Below are 18532 nucleotides of genomic sequence, written 5' to 3' on the forward strand. Positions count from 1 at the left end.
ATGCCCATGATTAGAATCTGTGTGTAGAAATCACAAAGGTACCTTTGAAGCCAATTGTGTAGTTTTTATAATTGAATCTGTCAGAGACAACCATTGAACATATTTTGAATTATGACCTCACATTTGCGTAGCTAAACACATCAACTTGAGATGGAAGTGTCCAAAACACACATTTCTTAAGGTGGTAAATATATTTCTCAGTGCAAGACTAGTGAAGGTGCTCTTAATTATGTATAAACGGCACTATGCTCTTAAAGAGTATAAGCCACAGATCATAGATAGCTTTCTTCCTGGCTGATTTACCCATAAGAGGGCCAATGGGTAAAATTCAGTTTGGTGTCTTTTGGTGATTTTTGATGATCACTTATACATAGAGGTCTTGCAAAATAATGTAACACTGGCCCAATGAGGCTGTACCCCTCTGGATCAGGTATAGCTCGTCACTCTTGTACAGATGACTCCTGCTCCAAAATCAGCTCCAGTACCACATAAACATGTATCTTTTTTCTTCATGGTGTACTTCAACATGATAAATCTCTCCATAAAATTTTGCTTATTAGGATGTGGTACTGGGAGCTTGGCTGCACGTTCCAAGAGGGCTCCTACCTGGGCACCAGGGAGGCAAGGCATTAAACTAGACTGGTATGATGCAAACACAATATATTTTCTGCTGTTCTAACAATTGCTTCCAAGACTATGACTAAGCTCTGATTCTTGAAGAATGTAGTCACCTGAGTGCCCTGGGGCTTATCAGTCTTACCACAGCCATGCACCCAATCCTGTACCTGCAGTGGGCGCCATAATCTCCAGAGACGGCCCCACAGCCATCTCTCCCTGCCTGCTCTGTAGACTCCCCGTGCCCCTGCACTGGTGTACACACATTGGCTGTGTTCCAATACGAAGTTAGCTGCCATAGAGCAGCATTTGACTCCAGAATTTTCACAATTTTTCATACTTGTCCTTCATAGGTATGTCCTGATGCATCCTTCAGCTGGAAGGATATCCCATAGGTCTTTGCGATTTGCTCAGACTTCTCACTTCCGTTAAATTAATGGTGGCTTTCCCTGAACTGGCCATCAAACTTGCTAGAAATCGTGCTACTATCCAATACAACAAGCTAGCGTAGCGATAAAGTGAACATGCATGTAAGGCAGTTTACAGAAGTGTGCTCCGTATCAGACCCTCAAAGTAAAACAAAGTCTTTGCTGTGCTGACAGGGATCAGCACTGCAGGTGTGATAAAGAGACATGCTCAGTTGCAAAACATCCGATTGGATCAGCATTATGTAAAATTTATATTTTCCATAATAGAGTGTAATCATGTTTTGTATTGCTGGAAATGTCCTGGGGAACAAGTTAGTGTCTCAGCTACAAAGGTTAACCCAGTGTGATATACTTACAGAGACAGTGCAAGTAGGACTTATAGTTGTACTGTTTTGTCATCATTGTGTCTTTTTTTGATGACTTGGGGTTTTGTAGATTGTCATTATGACTGAACACACCGAACAATAAACTACATTAATTTTAACTTGGTCTTCCTCGTTGACTCTTACCACCGCACACCTAACAGTTTAAGGTCCTAACAAAGGCCTACAGATGTAACTCAGGATATCTGTATCCCAGCCTGTACACTAGTGTCGTAGCAGGATACATAGTTGTATTTATGCAGGCTACACAAGCGAGAGATACGTCCGCATCTACCAAGTTAGATAGCGATCCGTACAGAGGCATGCTACTGGCAGACAGCAGTCTCCACCGTCCACAACTGTTAGCACAGAGGAAACGTCAAAACACTATTAAATGCATCCCGTTCCAGTAGCACTGGGTAACACTACACACATTCCTTCACCACTCAGATACTTCCGCTGTTCGGTTTGCGAAGAGGGTTCTTGCTGGTGGTGACCTCAACACGATGTTTGGTGTATCTGAGGGGTTTCTTACATGCTGAAATCACAAAATGTTTGGTTAAAACCAAAAAAGTAGGTGAACTAATTTTGTTTGTGTTGGGTCTCTCAGTCGGAAAGTAAAAAGCTGTCAGTTGTAACAGTAAACACAGGTCTCAAGTGAGTATGTGAATGCTCTGTGACGTCATCCAGCCTTCAAAGTGCATCCCAAATCTGTTGCTTTTTGAGGTTTCTTTTCTGTTAGGACGCTATCTTCAATGGGACATCACTTCGAAGGATGCAGGCAGCGAGGCAGCTGCTTTTGCCTTTGTATTCTTCCCTAATCTTGGTGATTTTTCTGTTACATTTACTTGTTGAATAATCTCATTTATTCAATGCATAAACATGAGTTCTGAATAAACTCTCTTAGACAACATGATTACATGTGAAGTTTTTACTTTAATGCAGATGAGGGCTAAAGGAGACCTTGCTTTGCGTGGTTTGTATTCACAGGAAACGGATAACCAGTTCTGCACAGTGAATGGGGGAAAGAAATGATGCACAACGCGAGGCAGAAGCGGTCGCAGCTTTGCATAGCTAGATGAGCTTTATTTACAGGCAAACGTAATCACTTCTGCAGCGCAAACCAGGCCCTGCTCCCTGCTGGGAGGCTCTGAAGCTGTCGGTTGGAGCGAGCTTCACTGGAGAGGGCAGGGATCCAGGGGCACGGAGCTCCTTTTGATGAAGAGGGCAAGGTAGCGGCAGGGACAGACCGCACACTGTAGTATTTACGCAGGACAAGTCGGAACAAGACAAAAACTGTTTCTCTTCCCACTCTCGAGTCCATTGATCTTTGACTCCCAGGATGTCCTGGGAACAATCTGGATCTTCACCTAAATCTTATTCAGAGCTATTTATTAATGAGTTTCGGTTTCTACGCGGACGAAAAAACCAAACAAACAAAAAAAGCAATCTAACCTGAAGCTTACTCATAGCTGCTTAGTTGTTACTCTCTCTTCATAGCTTGGTCAAAATGTCCCCGTCTATTTGCCCAGGGTTACCCCTCTCCCCCGGGCTAAGTTATTATGCAGCCGCCCTTCTCCGGCTTGTAGGGGTTTGCCTCCTCTGAGACACCTTTGATCAGGGGGTCATCAGCAGACTGGCTGTCCACCCATTCAACGATCTCTTTGGCCGTGGTTGAGACCTGGGGGAGAAAGAGGAGGGCAAACGTAATTTGGTTGTTGAATCTGTTTCAACCTCTCTAAAAAGGAATGAGCTAAACTGGGCCGAGCGTCCGTCCTGCACCCCCCCCACCCCCACCCCATCACTGGTCGAAGACACTCACCGGTTCTCTCTGGGTCTTCAGCTCCTTCTTCAGCTGGTCCAACTCCATCTTGAGGACATCCTTATCTGACATGTCCCGTGCCATCCTGACCTAAGAGTTGGAGGCAGAGTATGAAACTAAATAGTCAAAACCACAATACCTTAAGGTAGCCAGATTTCTGTTACCTCGCAAGCCACTAACACGTCTCTGTACTTCTGTCCTGGGTATTATTCTCATACACTATAGTAAAACTGTCCTGTGCATTGCACTAATATATGACTGTAACACAGTCCAGGGCATTGTGCATTATTATAAAAAAAGTTACCTAGATACATACTTCAAAAAGAGACCATTCTTCATCAAGGTCAATCAATCAATCAAATTTTATTTATAGAGCACATTTCATGCAAGTGATGCAGCTCAACGCGCTGTACATAAAAATAAGAAAGAAATAAGATCACTTCAATAAAGATGTATGTAAAAATGTGTGTAAAACGTGTACATTTTATCAAATTTTAGTGATTTATGCAATTTTATTCATTTATTTGACATTCTTTGTATTTAAAATCTATTGAAATGTAAGTTTTTAAACTGATCATGGTTCTTAATTCTCTCATTTTCCCACGTCATGCAAGTCTTCCTATAGCTAACCCTGGGTTAGGGTGGCTTCTGGTGGACAAAAAGGGCACTGCATGGCTTAGTCTCAAAAGTGCAGGTCAACTAATCCTCATGAGATTTTCTGTTGACTTCCTTGTCGACTGTTGATCAGTAATGTTACATGACAGTATGTTGTGCTGGTTTGTGTCCCGACCAATTAACATAATCGTTGGTTCTGTCCCCACAGCGAAACAGAGGATTATACCTATTCTCCTCAATTACATTTTGAAACAGTTGACCATAACAATTTATACAAATGTTCCAAAAGATTACATAGACACACTCAGTCTCTCACAAATTTTACAGGGAAAAATGACAGCAATATCCAAGAGACCAAAAGCTAGAGTCAATCTCAGAAGCCACTCCTGTGTCCATTGCTAAACAGGTGGAGAGGGATTTCATCAGTCTGTTCTCAGGTCTCAGATCCTTTTGGAGAGGTGATGTATGTGTCTACATGCACATACACTCACCGGCCACTTTATTAGGTACACATTGCTAGTACTGGGTTGGACCCCCTTTTGCCTTCAGAACTTCTTTAAGGTTTGACGTGATGTGCATTCAGAGATGCTCTTCTGCATACCTCAGTTGTAACAAGTGGTTATTTGAGTTGTTGCCTTTCTATCAACTCGAAACAGTCAGGCCATTCTCCTCTGACCTCTGCCATCAACAAGGCATTTTCGCCCTGAGCACTGCCGCTCACTGGATATTTTCTCTTTTTCGGACCATTCTCTGTAAACCCTAGAGATGGTTGTGCATGAAAATCCCAGTAGATCAGCAGTTTTTGAAATACTCAAACCAGCCCGTCTGGCACCAACAACCATGCCACGTTCAAAGTCACTTAAATCACCTTTCTTCCCCATTCTGATGCTTGGTTTGAACTTCAGCAGATTGTCTTGACCATGTCTACATGCCTAAATGCATTGAGTTGCTGCCACGTGATTGGCTGATTAGATATTTGCATTAATGAGCAGTTGAACAGGTGTACCTAATATAGTGGCAGGTGAGTGTGTATGTATTTATGTGTGCTTGTGCATTAAAGAGTGTCCGTTTTTAACTATCTATGATCATTTTCGTCTGCCAGGCATCTTTCTGAATTTCAATATTTTGGCATAATGCATTTTTAACATATATTCTATTCTACACAATATTGTAACAGATTATATGACAGTGTAAATTATTTAGATATTTTTCAGCAAAACCTTCAAATGTACACTTTATATTTTGTATTTTATAAATTACAGATTAGTCTCTACTCTTGTATTTTCATTGTAGTTTGGCCTCAAGAGATTTGTGCCTTCACACATTCATATAGTGCTAGGTGGAGCCTATTTTAACCTTGAGCCAAGAACAAAAACAGTTGAAGGACCTTCATGTTTTGATCATTATGAGAATCAAACTTCTATTAATTAGAAATTATTTTTCAGAAATAATTTTATCATGTAGTGACATTCATTCTAACTCCCATTGTGTATTAATGACACATTTTCATGAGGGAAAAACACAAAGGAGAATATTTGTTTTCACTATAAAAGGTTCTACAACATAAAACCTAGTCAAATAAAGCTAACACCAACTTTCAGAATTTAATCAAAGAAGGCATCCAAAAGTCAAGACGCTGATGTGTGGTTAATTCCATTTCCTGCCACTGTTCATTGGCCATTCAAGTCACTTTGTTCACAAACACTTGTCCAGGGAATGGATCGCGATTTTGTAGACTCTTCATTTTGTACTCATTCAAAAACGTATTTAAACACTAGCCAATAAAATGTCATCCATTATATCTGCCTTAAAAATCATTGACTATTCCAGGTACTGTAGAAAACTGGTGAAAACTGATAGCAAGGAATAGACCCATACAATAACACACAACGTCTCTGAACAACTTTTTTCATATTCCTTTCACACCTCTCAAAATATCACTTAAAATATTTATTTGGATTAGTCATAAGCATTTATAAAGCAAACATATAAAATGTATTTGAAGGTTTTCGAAAAAAGAGGACACTTACCTGTTGGATGGGGGGGACGTACTATGAAGAATCTTTGTGCCTTGTCAATAGGACGGCTGGAAACAAACTGACCACCTTCACTCTGTTCCTGTCCTCTTCGGGGGCTGGTCCAGATGGCTTTTGGGAAATAGGTGACATGGGGGAGGGGATAGCTCATATCACCAATCCCCTTGATCATATTAGCCAATCAGTGCGATTAACCTGCCAAACGTCAGTCTCAAAACCAATTAACCTGGAAATCTAGGGGAGAAAGAGGACGGTGGGACGTGGGGGGCTTAACAAGGTTGAAGAAGGCTGCAGAGTGCCCACTAGTCTCTGCTACCTGAGCAACAAGAACTAGCGCCGTTACATCTTTAACGGTAATGGGTGGTTAGATGTAGGTAACACTCAATACTAAAGTATACGTTACAATGATCATGGCATTTTCAGAAGTAATAGGCAGCTAAATCTGTTCTTTGTCCCTACCCAGCATAACAATCAACCCAGTCCCCACAAGAGTTGCATTCTGTGACATATGATCTTAGGTTTGTAAGATGGGCCACTTTCATTGAGAAGAACATATACATGTAAGTGATTTACATTAGTTTTCCGCATGGCAACTTTACATGCTACATATGGGCATATTATCTCATTGAAAAGGAATGTTGGTTCCTGTAAAGTATGCAAACTGAACTTCCTCTAGTGAGCAGTCCAACGGCCTAAAAAGTAATGCAATTTCTCCATTATAGGTAGAAATTGAGCTGGATTCAGTGGTGGCATTCACACAAGCTAATTGGAGAAAAAAGGAGCAGCAGACTATAATGTTACACCAAGGGCCTGAAACTTCATCTATCCTGGCTGATGCCCAGAACCCTAATTAGTTCACTACTCTGCCACCCAGGATAGTTCTCCCTGTCATGTGTTTCCCTGGCATCCAACCCAAGTCACTTATCAGAAGCTTAAGCCAATGAGATCTCATGAATTCACTCTATACTTTCTCACTTCTCCCTAAACCGATTAACCAATGAAGGTTTTTGCTTTGAATGTGAATTTTGTGACAGACAGTTTTTTTTAAATCAGGCCATTCAAATGCAACTTTATCGCTTAAGATCAGGGAGTGGGAGATGGAGATCCACTTTAAAAGGCAAATAGCATGGCAGGAATGAGAATGATCAAGGTGTCCCAGGGTGTGTTCTGGATCTGAAAGTGCGACCTTGTTTTGGTGGCCTACTTCTTTGGCCCTTTACCCCAGCTACAGTGTTGAGTTTTCGACCACACGGCACCATTTCAGTTCGAACGTAGAGACTGGTTTATCCAAAGACAAGCTCTTTGCTGTGCTTGTGTCATCCTTTAAGCTTGACCTGCTTTAAGCTGACCTGCCCTTATCTACACTGGATTAAGGACTGAGTCCAGTCATTCTTATTTTAGCCAGGGTGTCTGTGGTGATCCTTCAACAAGCGACATCCAAAGCTGGTTGCCAGAAAATGAAAAGATCAGTTATGCAGAGGCGATGTGCTCCTATCAATTTTGAGAAAAAGTGGAAATTAACAGTATCAATTATAAATGGTACAGAAAAGTATTTTTCAATGCGAAACAGAACATTAGCTTCAGGGTAGAGATGCACAGTGAAAGTGCACAGAGATAAATAAGCATGGGATTACTGATCTCTCCAAGGAACATGAATTGAAGTAAGACAATTTCCTTCAAACTGCAGCCTAAAATACCATGGAAGTGCAGACCCTTAGATGCTGGGAAGCAAATAAAATGTACGACTGACAAGGCAGCTGTTTGTTTAATAGCACACAGCATGAATGCCTGTGCATTCAGCAACAATGTGAAATAGTCTGAAGCCAAAATACAACAAATGGTATATTTTTATTTTTTGTGGGTCTGAGTTTGTCTCACAAGCTCTGTATTGTTAAGTAGGAAAAGAATCAGCAAGGAACTGTTGTCATGTTGCAATAAACCTTTCAAGGCCATGACCCACCCAGTGACCAGTACATTTATTGTGACCCATTACTGGCAGGGAGAGGTACATTTATTTCTGAAAAAAACATTTGTATAGATAACATTTTGAAATAAATGCATATTTATTTTAACAAATCTGAATGAACATACTTCAGACTGGTTAAATGACTCATATATTATTTGTGACTTTTAAGGAGGGATGAATAGTTATGACAAAAGCGTCTTAATAAATGTTAAATGCAGGTACAATAAATAAGTTATTTTGGGATAAATTAGCATGCAACATAGACTTAGGCAGACAAATTCTTTACATGTGAAAAGTAAACAAATAATATGTTTAAAATATTACATCAAGATATTAAATGCTTTTTATTACAGATACCCTAGGGCCTAGGGTGACCGCAAAGCAACTTCATAAACAGCGGTTTTCTACAAACTCCTGTAGCCACTGATGTGATGGTCAGTCTATCACAGGCAAAATTTTTGCGCTTACTGAGTGCATTGAACAATGAGTTAGCCAAGAAATAATAAACAAATTGGTAAAATCAAAAATTACACAAAATCTTGATAAATTAGGCTTATGCATTATTTTATATTCATACAATCGTCATCTTTGTAATTGACATGTTTATCATCTTCATCACTTCACTTTGCCATAATCAGCACCATAGCATTGTCTGAAAAATAACTGAAGAGCAAATTAAATATAGCTATTCTCATTTTTTTTTTCTTTTTTTTATGCTGGCCTATTTATTTTTTATATGTGATTACTCATCGTCATTATCAGAACCATCATCTTGCAAAGACAGAAATACTACAACTAATAACATTTTTAATGATAGTAGGCTATTAGTAGCAATATTTAAAATAATATGGTGGAGTCAGCCATAATATCATCTTAATTTAAGATTACACATATGCCAGCTTTATTACAAATCATTTATTTAGTTGCTATGATTCATCACCATGAAAAATGGGTACGAGAAAGTTATGGCAGGTAACATTATTATTAGTAATATTAATAGTAATAATATAAAAATAACAACATAATCAGAACAATAATGGTGGTGGATTCATGTAATCCTAGGTCAAGGTTTATGCACTATGTAACCGCTGATACAGCGGTTTTGCGCAGGCAACTCCCAGTTCAACACTTTTCAGCACAGATGAGTCAATCACAGCCTCAACTCGTTCATGTGCAGGTGTGCCCTTGTAAGCCGTTGCGTTACGTGCACTGTGATGTAAAACCTAACAAACTGGAATGAAATAAACATTTTTGGGGGCCTCTGAGCAAAAAAAAAATTGTTCCTCGGGGAGTAATAAATGTGAATAAATATTTGAGCTTAAAAGTACTATCCAAAATGATTTAATTTGGCTTGGGTAAATTCGTAGTCTTGAATGGGCTTCAAAACTACGAATTTACCAATGCTTTTACCAATGCTTTACCAATTTACCAATGCTTTTTTGGCACCAGAGCTTTACTAAACTGCAATACCGCGAGTAACCACTGGAGTTCACCCCACCTTCAGGACATATCCTGTCTATGTCGCCATCCTGTGGATTGATGTGGATTTGCATGGATAATACTATTAATGAGACACAGGTGAGGTCTAAAACAGAAATTCATTCCCATTAAGTGCAAGCATGTGACTGGGGCTACATTTTGATTAAAATAATCAACACAAACTAGTTGTCTACAACGTTGTAGAGATTTGTTCAATATACCGGTAATCAGTGGAGTGAGTGAGTGCGCGAGCAAGTGAGCGAGGGAGCGTGTGTGTATGCATGCATGTATGTATGCTCTAAAAAATTATTTTGCATTTTCTACTTGGGGTGTTATGTAAATTCTATGAGCCTATCATTGTCAGACTAACACAGCTAGTTTGAGTACAACCAGTGCGGGTTTCCTTCATATATAAAAGCCTAATTACATTGAACCTACTTAAATATTCATTGAGATATTAAGAAAATAAATAATTACAATTAAATTGATTCAACTAGTAACCTCTTTTATTTCTACTCAAATATATCCACTCAAATTTTCATTTCTATTCAAATTGTTGCTTCAATACGTTTGTATAAATGACCCTTTTCCAAGAAAAAAAGCAATGATTTAGATGATTTTACCTTTTTCCCATGGCGCGCAGGAACTGCCGCCGTGGGCTATGCATGGCAAATTGTGGTCACTCACTCACTCACGGACAACCTTTGAAGGACGTTTTGTGGGACGCATGCGCAGGTGGTGCCAACGGAAGTGAGTTTCACCGTGGGTCTGGACGGTTACGCGCTTGTTTATTCTGTAAATGGTCAACTTCGTAGATCCGTACATCCAGCTAACTTGGCAGAAAGCAGGAACTGAACTTGTGTACTCTGGGTGAGACGTGGCTGTGCTAACCACCGTACTAAAGATGGGTTCACCGTTAGCAGAGCAGTGAACAGAGCAGATCACTACTCTCACTGAATCAAAGCAGAAATTGAACTCAGGCCTTGCAGACTTCACCTTCAGTGATTCAGTGGTTAGCGCAGCTGCCTCTCGCCCAGATGAGATCTGAGGTCAATTCCTGATCTGCTCCTTGCGGAATTCATTAGCTAGATCTATGTTGTAACAAACTCAAGATCTGTTGTAGTGTGTCACAGAGCTACAGAGCTGACCAATTAAAAATAAAAAGGTGAAATCCTCTAAATACTGGCTTTTCCTCTTTATTTTTCAGAAAAGGGTATCTAACATAGCCTACTGAAGCAACACTTTGCAGAAGATCTGGGTCAAATTGAAAAAAGTGTACTTGTTCAAACAACTTGCTTCTTTTGTTTGGTTAGCTGAATATATCAATGACCGTGACTATCAATGACTATGAACGTGAATATTTAAGTTGGTTCAACATAATTAAGCTTTTAAATATGGTGGAAAAACCTCAATGGTTGTACTTGACAATGACAGCATTTAATAGTACCTCAAGAAGTAATTACTCAAAAATCTCAATTAAAATTGTGGCCTTTATTTATATTTATTTTTATTTTATTTTTTAGTACAGGCAGTGAATTATTTTTAGAGTGTATGTATTACCATCAGTTGTTATTTACTTTTAAAATAAAAAAGCCACTGTAAATTGTTGGGGGAATAAATTAGTTGTTAATTTAATCATTTAAAAAGTAGCCTTCTGTGAATTTTTCCAAAAACGAGATGCAAACCATTTAATATGTTTTGCAACATGATCCCAAAATCAAAGAGAACATATTTATTAACTGTAATTATACCATATATCAAATAAAAATGAACACTCCCGTTTACACCTCAAACATCATTCAGACAGTGAGAAGCGCAGCGAAGTTCTAAAATGCGTCGTTGCACTTCCGCCCCTAACAATAATGGCTGCCCCCAGCAGAAAGGAGGCTTTGAGGCTGCTCACTCGATTCGGAGCGATTATTTTGACCCGATTTGGGTTTTGGAACTGTTTTAGTATGCTGATGTTGTTTGCTGAGCGAGCAGATATTAAAAGGTAAGTAGCTGGATAGCCAGAATTATAGGGTTTCAGTGCGAGATGTAAGGATGGTGACTGGTTGGCACATAATGTGGCTCGCTAACGTTAGCTAAATTAATGTTACCTGCCAAGGCACAGGGCATCGTGCTAAATAAACTCTAGATATATTATTACAGTCGATACTTAAAAATAAATATTTAGGCTCTGTCGCTAGTTTTCCATATTGGGAAAACGTACAGTTTATTCACGAGCTTCACGAGCCATATCTCAAATAATCTAGCGAGTAGATTTGTAGTTAAGCCTGTGATGTTAGATGTCAACTCAATTGTATTGTTTGATGGCGAGAGATGACGGGTGCTGGAGGAAAGGTCCGCAAGTCGCAAATCTTGAAATCGCGCTAGGAGGCAAAAAAGGTTTTTTTATTTTTTTATTTTACTTTTTTTCATATTACGAAAGTTAAAGTGTTGAAGAAATCACTCAATAGAATAAAAAACATATTTAGGATCACTAAATACTCATAATTTGTCGGCAAAGTCGGCTTGTTTTAGTGGTTCTTACAGTGGGATTTTGGAGGCGTGATGGGGGTGCAGTTTGATTAGCATATAATCTGCATTTTCATAATCTGTAAAAAAGTGAAAAATGACCTTGCTCTACTTGAGGACCAAAACACCAGCACCTGTCACCTATACTTGTTGCCAAAAGTAGCAGCCTACCACAAAAGCTAACAAATTGACTGACTAAGAAGTACGAACTCGCATCCTCAGCCAGGCATATCAGAATTTGCAGTTTGATTAGCATGTTTGGTTTCGTTGGCTATTGTCACTTAGTTTCGGTCAAGCCACCGCCCATAAATGAAGTCGGTAGCCTAGTAGGCTACCCTATGTTTGTTTAGTGTGAGGTTACTACAATGGCGGACGCTCAATCTGTTGCGACTACGGTTGGGTACGGAAAACCGGTGCCTTAATGGTTCCTATATGATCAGCACCGACCGGACCGAATCACTATGCAAATTTCTGTGCCTCGTTTCGGTGCCACTTTTTAGTCCCTCCAGGAAATCCCGATCTTGCGATCGCAATCATTAATGCAAATTCAACCAACAGTTGAATTTGCATTACCATGTCATTCTACAGTCAATATCTGGGACTAAATATTGAATACATATCAACCTTACCATGTGGTTTTACGCATAGAGATGTCCCTCTGTGCCAGCTTCATGTCATTCGGTGTGAAAAGGAGGTGGTTTGCACTGGGGGCTGCTCTGCAGCTGGCTGTCAGCACTTATGCCTCGTACATCGGAGGGCATGTGCTTTACGGGGATTGGTTGAAGGTGAGTACTGAGGTAATAAACCAGATTATTTAGTTTATTATTACCAGATTATTACCAGTGGTCATACAGTTTTGGACAAAATTTTGTGAAATATACGCTCGCTTGTAATGCCTGCACCCTCCAAAATAGCTGTGCGTAATCCACACGTGTTGTTTACGGCGTTGTCGCCCTTTTTAGTACAGTCTGGCCGATTAACAATTCATATATTCAGTAGGTGAGAGTATAGGCTTTCTAACGATGTATAGTATGTCTAATTTTGCTTTTGGAATAGCGTTTTATAGGTCAGCGTAACCGAATATTTTCTTATCGTGGCATTCACTCTGTGATAGCATTAAAAGACGTTGCACCTAACGAAACGTTGTCAACGATTTTTCGTAATTTCTTGGAAAATACCATTATTATTGAGGACTTCTGGGCATAGCTAAGCCATATGTTTGCTGATAGACCTATCTGACATTGTTTTCTGGAGCAAAACAGAAGCGGATAGAACTGTCATTGATTTACTGTCTCTGTCTCTATCTACTGAACATAGATAAGATTTCATAATTGCTATGTAAGTATTACTGCTCAAAATATTTCGGTTATATACGTTATTTTAGAAATTGAGTGTCTTTAAATAGGTTAGTGGTATTATATAATGTGGATATTTCATACTGTGATGTAAGCGTTAGTAGTGTAATAGTTTTTGTGACGCATAAAACAGTGATAAGGAGAGTGTTGGAACATTGCCAAAACGTGGTGGACGGTTGAAAATTGTTTTCATATCGTCCCATCCCCATACAAGAAAACATACGAGTGTACAGAGTATAGAAATACATACAAGAGTTAATTATTACACATTTAGGTACTGTGCAGCATTGTATGACAATGTTTTCGCATTATGTTTAGGCTAAATCTTATATCTATGTTTCATCTTAAACCTTCATAAGGGGCTTATATGCTTTAAAATGGACATAAAGCATTATATTCCTTTTTGGAGAGATTTTGGATTTGTTTATGGACCCTTAGCTATTTTAGACCACTGTTAATAATTTAGACATTTTGGGTAGATTTGGAGACGCTGGGTACACTGCTTAGTTTTTGCTTCATAGATCTTTAGTAGTTCTACATATCCACCCTTACATTTTATGAACTTGTGGTCAAGAAGTGTTTGATCCAGGACATGTATACTTTAACCCGCAATCTCCCAGTATTTCATTGCGAACTAAAAAAGAGCAAATTCATTTTAGATTTTTTGCCTAGACCATTGCATTTGTGGCACTTTATTTCTTACAAAATTATGAATATAAAGTAATCTAAGATAGTATTGTAAATGATAAAAATGTATTGCTTCATTTAAGCCATTTTTCTAGTCTCTGTGGTGTTCACATCTGGAGTTATAAAGCTTTAAATAGGGTACCCGCTAAATGGGCAAGGATTGGCAAGATTTGGCTTGTGCCTTAAGAGGTTAAATAGGTTACCCCCTAAATGGGCAAGGATTGACAGGTACTCTAGTGGGGGAGTGGTTGGGGTGGAGTTAACTAGCCATTGTTCCCACCCATTATCTCCCTGTGAGAAGTGTGAAAAGTTCAAGATCTTTCAAGGGGATTTTCTCTGCTACTTGATTTTAGGAGTACCAACATTCAAATAAGCATATCTTCTTCAACTATTTTCAGATTTCAATGTATGACACATCCTTTGAAAGCTTATAATCTGTATTTTCATAATCTGTAAAAAAACTGAAAAATGACCTTGCTCTACTTGAGGACCAAAACACCAGCACCTGTCACCTATACTTGTTTGCCAAAAGTAGCAGCCTACCACAAAAGCTAACAAATTGACTGGCTAAGAAGTACTAACTCACTTCCTCAGCCAGGCATATCAGAATTTGCTCGCATTGAGTCTAGTGCCTCCCCAACTCTTTTTTTTTTTTGTCCACCAAAAGCAGTTTCTCCCTTGTCAATCTGTCGCTCCGGTAGTGCTATTGATTGAGGTTTAAGGTCGAGGTCTCCGGGGGGAGTGTATTACGACAAATGCTTTGTTAAATGCTCTATAAAAATAAATGTGATGTGATTCTAGTTTGACGAGGGCAGCGGAAATGGATAGCTAACTTTAGTTTACTGTAGCGACATCTGCGTGTGGTTTTGCCCTTTTCGAAGGAGTCTTTGATTCCTCTGGTGGCTGCGCAAATTGCAGCAGGGTGCACTGTAATTTTCGTTGTTGGTGGGTTTTCCAAATAGTCTCCATCGTGCACACCCTAAAAATACGATGCTTGAGTCAGCTTGCCAACGTGTCATTGTGTTATCTGATGCTTGTCTTGTTTGAAATTCAAAAACGAAGGGTTATATATAGGCAAAACACAAGAGCCAGCACATAAAGAGGGAACTGAAACTTTTGTCCGTCCACAGAAAGCCAGACATCCAGGTCCCCTATCTGTATATCGACATGGGAGCTGCCGTCCTTTGTGCCAGCTTCATGTCATTCGGTGTGAAAAGGAGGTGGTTTGCACTGGGGGCTGCTTTGCAGCTGGCTGTCAGCACTTACGCCTCGTACATCGGAGGACATGTGCTTTACGGGGATTGGTTGAAGGTGAGTACTGAGGTAATAAAGCAGATTATCATTGTTATTGTATAGTGTCCCGGCAGAGCTCCGCTGATTCTCGTTTCTGTGACGCACAGGTGCGGATGTACTCCAGGGCTCTCGCCATCATTGGTGGCTTCCTTGTGCTGGCTAGCGGAGCTGGGGAAGTGTACCGTCAGAAGCCCCGCACCAGGTCCCTGCAGTCCACTGGACAGGTCTTCCTGGGGATATACCTCATCTGCGTGGTGAGCGTTCTGAAGATCAGAGCCACTAATGTGCCCCTACTCAATTAACCAATCACATTCGGTCATTCAGACATTCAGGAGAATATAGTGTGTATGTCATAATGTCTCCGCAGCACAGTCCAAACTTTTTTTACACAGCTGTTTGTGTTTCTTAAATTGTTAGATTCACTGCTATGCAGCGGCCATTTTCTTTAAATCTCACTGGACCAAGCATTGACAGAACGCAACTGCAGGCTTCTTGGTGAATTCCTCACAGTTAGAATTTTATGCATAGCTTTGTTTTAAACGAATCGGTCTGTGTTCATATTTTCATTGAAAAATAACATACATGCCTGGCAAATTTGCAACCTAGCCAGTAATTTTGGTAACACTGTCTTTCTGCCTGTTCATATGTGCCACCATACATCTTCTGTTGAAATTAATTAATGATTTGCCATATTGTTTTATCCAATGCATGTACTCAACTGTCTTCTGTATTGGCTTGTTTTATGCTGCTATTGAGGTCTGAGGTAGGATAACCGTTGTCATGGTGGCAGCAGATTTTCAGTGTATTTTACGCTGTCCTCCGGCAGGTGTACTCCCTCCAGCACAGCCAGGAGGATAGGATGGCCTACTTGAACCACATTCCCGGCGGGGAGCTCACCCTGCAGCTGCTGTTCGTGCTGTACGGCGTGCTGGCCCTCTCCTTCCTCTCTGGCTACTACGTGCGCCTGGCCGCCCAGATCCTGGCCACCCTGCTACCTCTGGTGGTGCTCTTCATCGACGGCAACATCGGCTACTGGCACCACACCCGGCACGTGGAGTTCTGGAATCAGTTGAAGCTGATTGGGCATAACGTGGGCATCTTTGGGGCGGTGCTCATCCTGGCCACAGACGGCTGAAGGGCTGTTCCTCTCTGAAGGTCAGCTGTCCTGCAGCCACCGTCCTTTTGGCCCTCAAGACTAACAGGCAGTAGGCACTATAAGGGGGGGGGGGTGGGTTAGGAACATGAGCATGAGCTCACCTCAGACTAGCCCCTGCTGAACACTCAAGCTCTCCATTATCTTTATGTGCAGCTTCTATGTCTTATGCAAAAAAAGACAGGGCCTGTTTTTTATCTTGAAAATATGAATGCTTCATGTTTACATGACTATTTTTTGTAGCATTTTTGGTTTTGTGTCTGGGACTGAAAATCACAGCACATTCGTGGGTATTTTGTTATCTATTGTGAAATGGATATGTTTTTAAAATCAATGCGTTTGCTGAATGCAGGCATTAAGTAGATTTTGAAGAATAAGGAGAAACATGGTTTTTGAATAATATAGCTCTATATGTAGTTGTAGTGCTTTGCTTTGATTAATTTGGGATGTTCTGGGTTTTTTTAGTTTGATTTAAGCTGACAGAAATTTTATATTTAAGACTGAACATTCAATGTTTTTTTTTTTTTTGTTTTTTGTTTTTTACGTTATTGTACTTAATACAACAAAATTATTGTATTGTAGTTTACTTTGGATGCAGGTATGAAACCGTTTTACAGAACCAATGTACATGAGTCATGTTTTTGGCCCATCAGATTCACTAAGGAAATGTGTGTTTGGATCATTTGGGGGTAATTTATGTCTTTGCGCAATACACTTTTTCTTTCCGCATTTTCCACTTGATGACTTGTTTTGCCCATATAGCACAGCTAACAATTTCATAAACCTCCCTGTTTTGGATTAAAATTTGCCTAGTTGTTAAAATATTATGTAGTAGTGCTGAAAAGACAGTACTTAGGTGATAAGGTCAGGGATTAAGGCGTCAAACTCCACACATTTTTATTAAATGTCTTTTCCAACTTATCTGGATCTACTGAATATCTGGGGGGAAAGCAACATACCAACATATCATTTTTTAAATCTCTTTGACCTCAATTCCTGCATGTTATTAAACAATCCATGAAAGATGGGGGGGTAAAAAAACATGACATTTCTACAATATTTGCACTGCAGGGGAAATGGCTGATCTATTCAGGAATACAGGAACAAGAAGGGCTTTAAACCTTCTTAAATAAGAAGCCACACATTTCTTATTTAAGCAGTCTGCAATTTCCAGTGGAGTTTTTTTTTTTGCCTTGCTTCAAGATACAACTGTGAGTGCGCACGCAGAATTATTAGAATTATTATTATTATACAGATTCTAGTGAATCCAAACCATGCCGAGTTGTAAGTACTCACAAACAGTTTGTGTTGGTACTGCTGCTCAACCTGTTATATTTCCACCAGACATTTAGAGAGCCTGTGTTTTACGACAGAAAATCTGGCTTAAGCATATATAATGTATATACTGTGGAATATTATTTTGCATAACTATAATTGACTTTAACCTTTTGCAGGCAAGTAATAAAAATTAAAAAGATTTCAGGTATTGTGCATCCTTACGGAAATCTTACTGTAAAGAAAAATCTTTGCTGCTGTTAAAAAAGTATATCTTGTGTATATCTGTGAAGGCATTACGTAAAGCTTATCTTTACTCTTTTCCGGTTTTGAAATGGATAGTATGAATTGTATGTGAACATTTTTGAGCCCGAGAAGCGGACTGGTGCAGTGGAAGTGTGCTGGCCCCATAACCCCCAGAGTTTCTTTTACTAGGTGTTCTGAATGCCGTTAAAAAGGCCTTCTTGCACGTCTTAAAAAAAGATTCACATTATAATTTTTTGTGATCAAATTAAAATGGATGAATCAAGTAATGACAGTCAAGCTGGGCTGTCCGCAGTCGTCGTCACAAAAAAAGTCCCGCCCTAGCCTATTTTGATCCTGGAACAGCCCTGTAAAATTTAAAAAGGCAGGCTGACATAGGCCCCAGTGGCCTAATGGATAAGGCACTGGCCTCCTAAGCCAGGGATTGTGGGTTCGAGTCCCATCTGGGGTGAAATGTTTGTTTTTTTAGCAGGGTACTCTGAATGTCATTGTAAATGGCCTTAATCAATCCCTGTGAAGCACAAGTGATAAAACCATACAGCACCCAGCTTTAATACGTCCCTGGGGGGAAAATAGCAAAAGTAACAAAACTTCCTTGGGGTTTATACATTGATTCCATAATTTATGCAAAAAAAATTTCTGGATCTTCTTACAGCTAGTTTCCC

At 39.8% G+C, this 18532-nt stretch overlaps 2 protein-coding genes and 1 non-coding gene across 3 annotated transcripts; 2 read left to right on the top strand and 1 right to left on the bottom strand.

The window, feature by feature from the left end:
* Positions 1 to 2458: 2458 nt before the first annotated feature.
* gngt2b (guanine nucleotide binding protein (G protein), gamma transducing activity polypeptide 2b) lies at positions 2459 to 5989 on the bottom strand. Its single transcript, XM_064325125.1, has 3 exons — positions 5873 to 5989; positions 3228 to 3317; positions 2459 to 3086 (listed from the first exon to the last, which is right to left on the bottom strand). The coding sequence occupies exons 2-3, from the start codon at positions 3309 to 3311 to the stop codon at positions 2958 to 2960; spliced, it is 213 nt and encodes a 70-aa protein (XP_064181195.1). The 5' UTR covers positions 3312 to 3317; positions 5873 to 5989; the 3' UTR covers positions 2459 to 2957.
* A 5167-nt stretch (positions 5990 to 11156) lies between these two features.
* On the top strand, positions 11157 to 17810 carry tmem101 (transmembrane protein 101). The gene is made up of 4 exons (XM_064321723.1): positions 11157 to 11316; positions 15013 to 15193; positions 15283 to 15429; positions 16002 to 17810. The coding sequence occupies exons 1-4, from the start codon at positions 11186 to 11188 to the stop codon at positions 16308 to 16310; spliced, it is 768 nt and encodes a 255-aa protein (XP_064177793.1). The 5' UTR covers positions 11157 to 11185; the 3' UTR covers positions 16311 to 17810.
* A 435-nt stretch (positions 17811 to 18245) lies between these two features.
* Positions 18246 to 18318, top strand: trnar-ccu (transfer RNA arginine (anticodon CCU)). The gene has a single exon. It is a non-coding gene; the product is annotated as a tRNA-Arg (tRNA).
* The last annotated feature ends 214 nt before the right edge of the window (positions 18319 to 18532 follow it).

Source organism: Anguilla rostrata, chromosome 2 (genome assembly GCF_018555375.3).
Source record: "Anguilla rostrata isolate EN2019 chromosome 2, ASM1855537v3, whole genome shotgun sequence".
Lineage (NCBI taxonomy): Eukaryota > Metazoa > Chordata > Actinopteri > Anguilliformes > Anguillidae > Anguilla > Anguilla rostrata.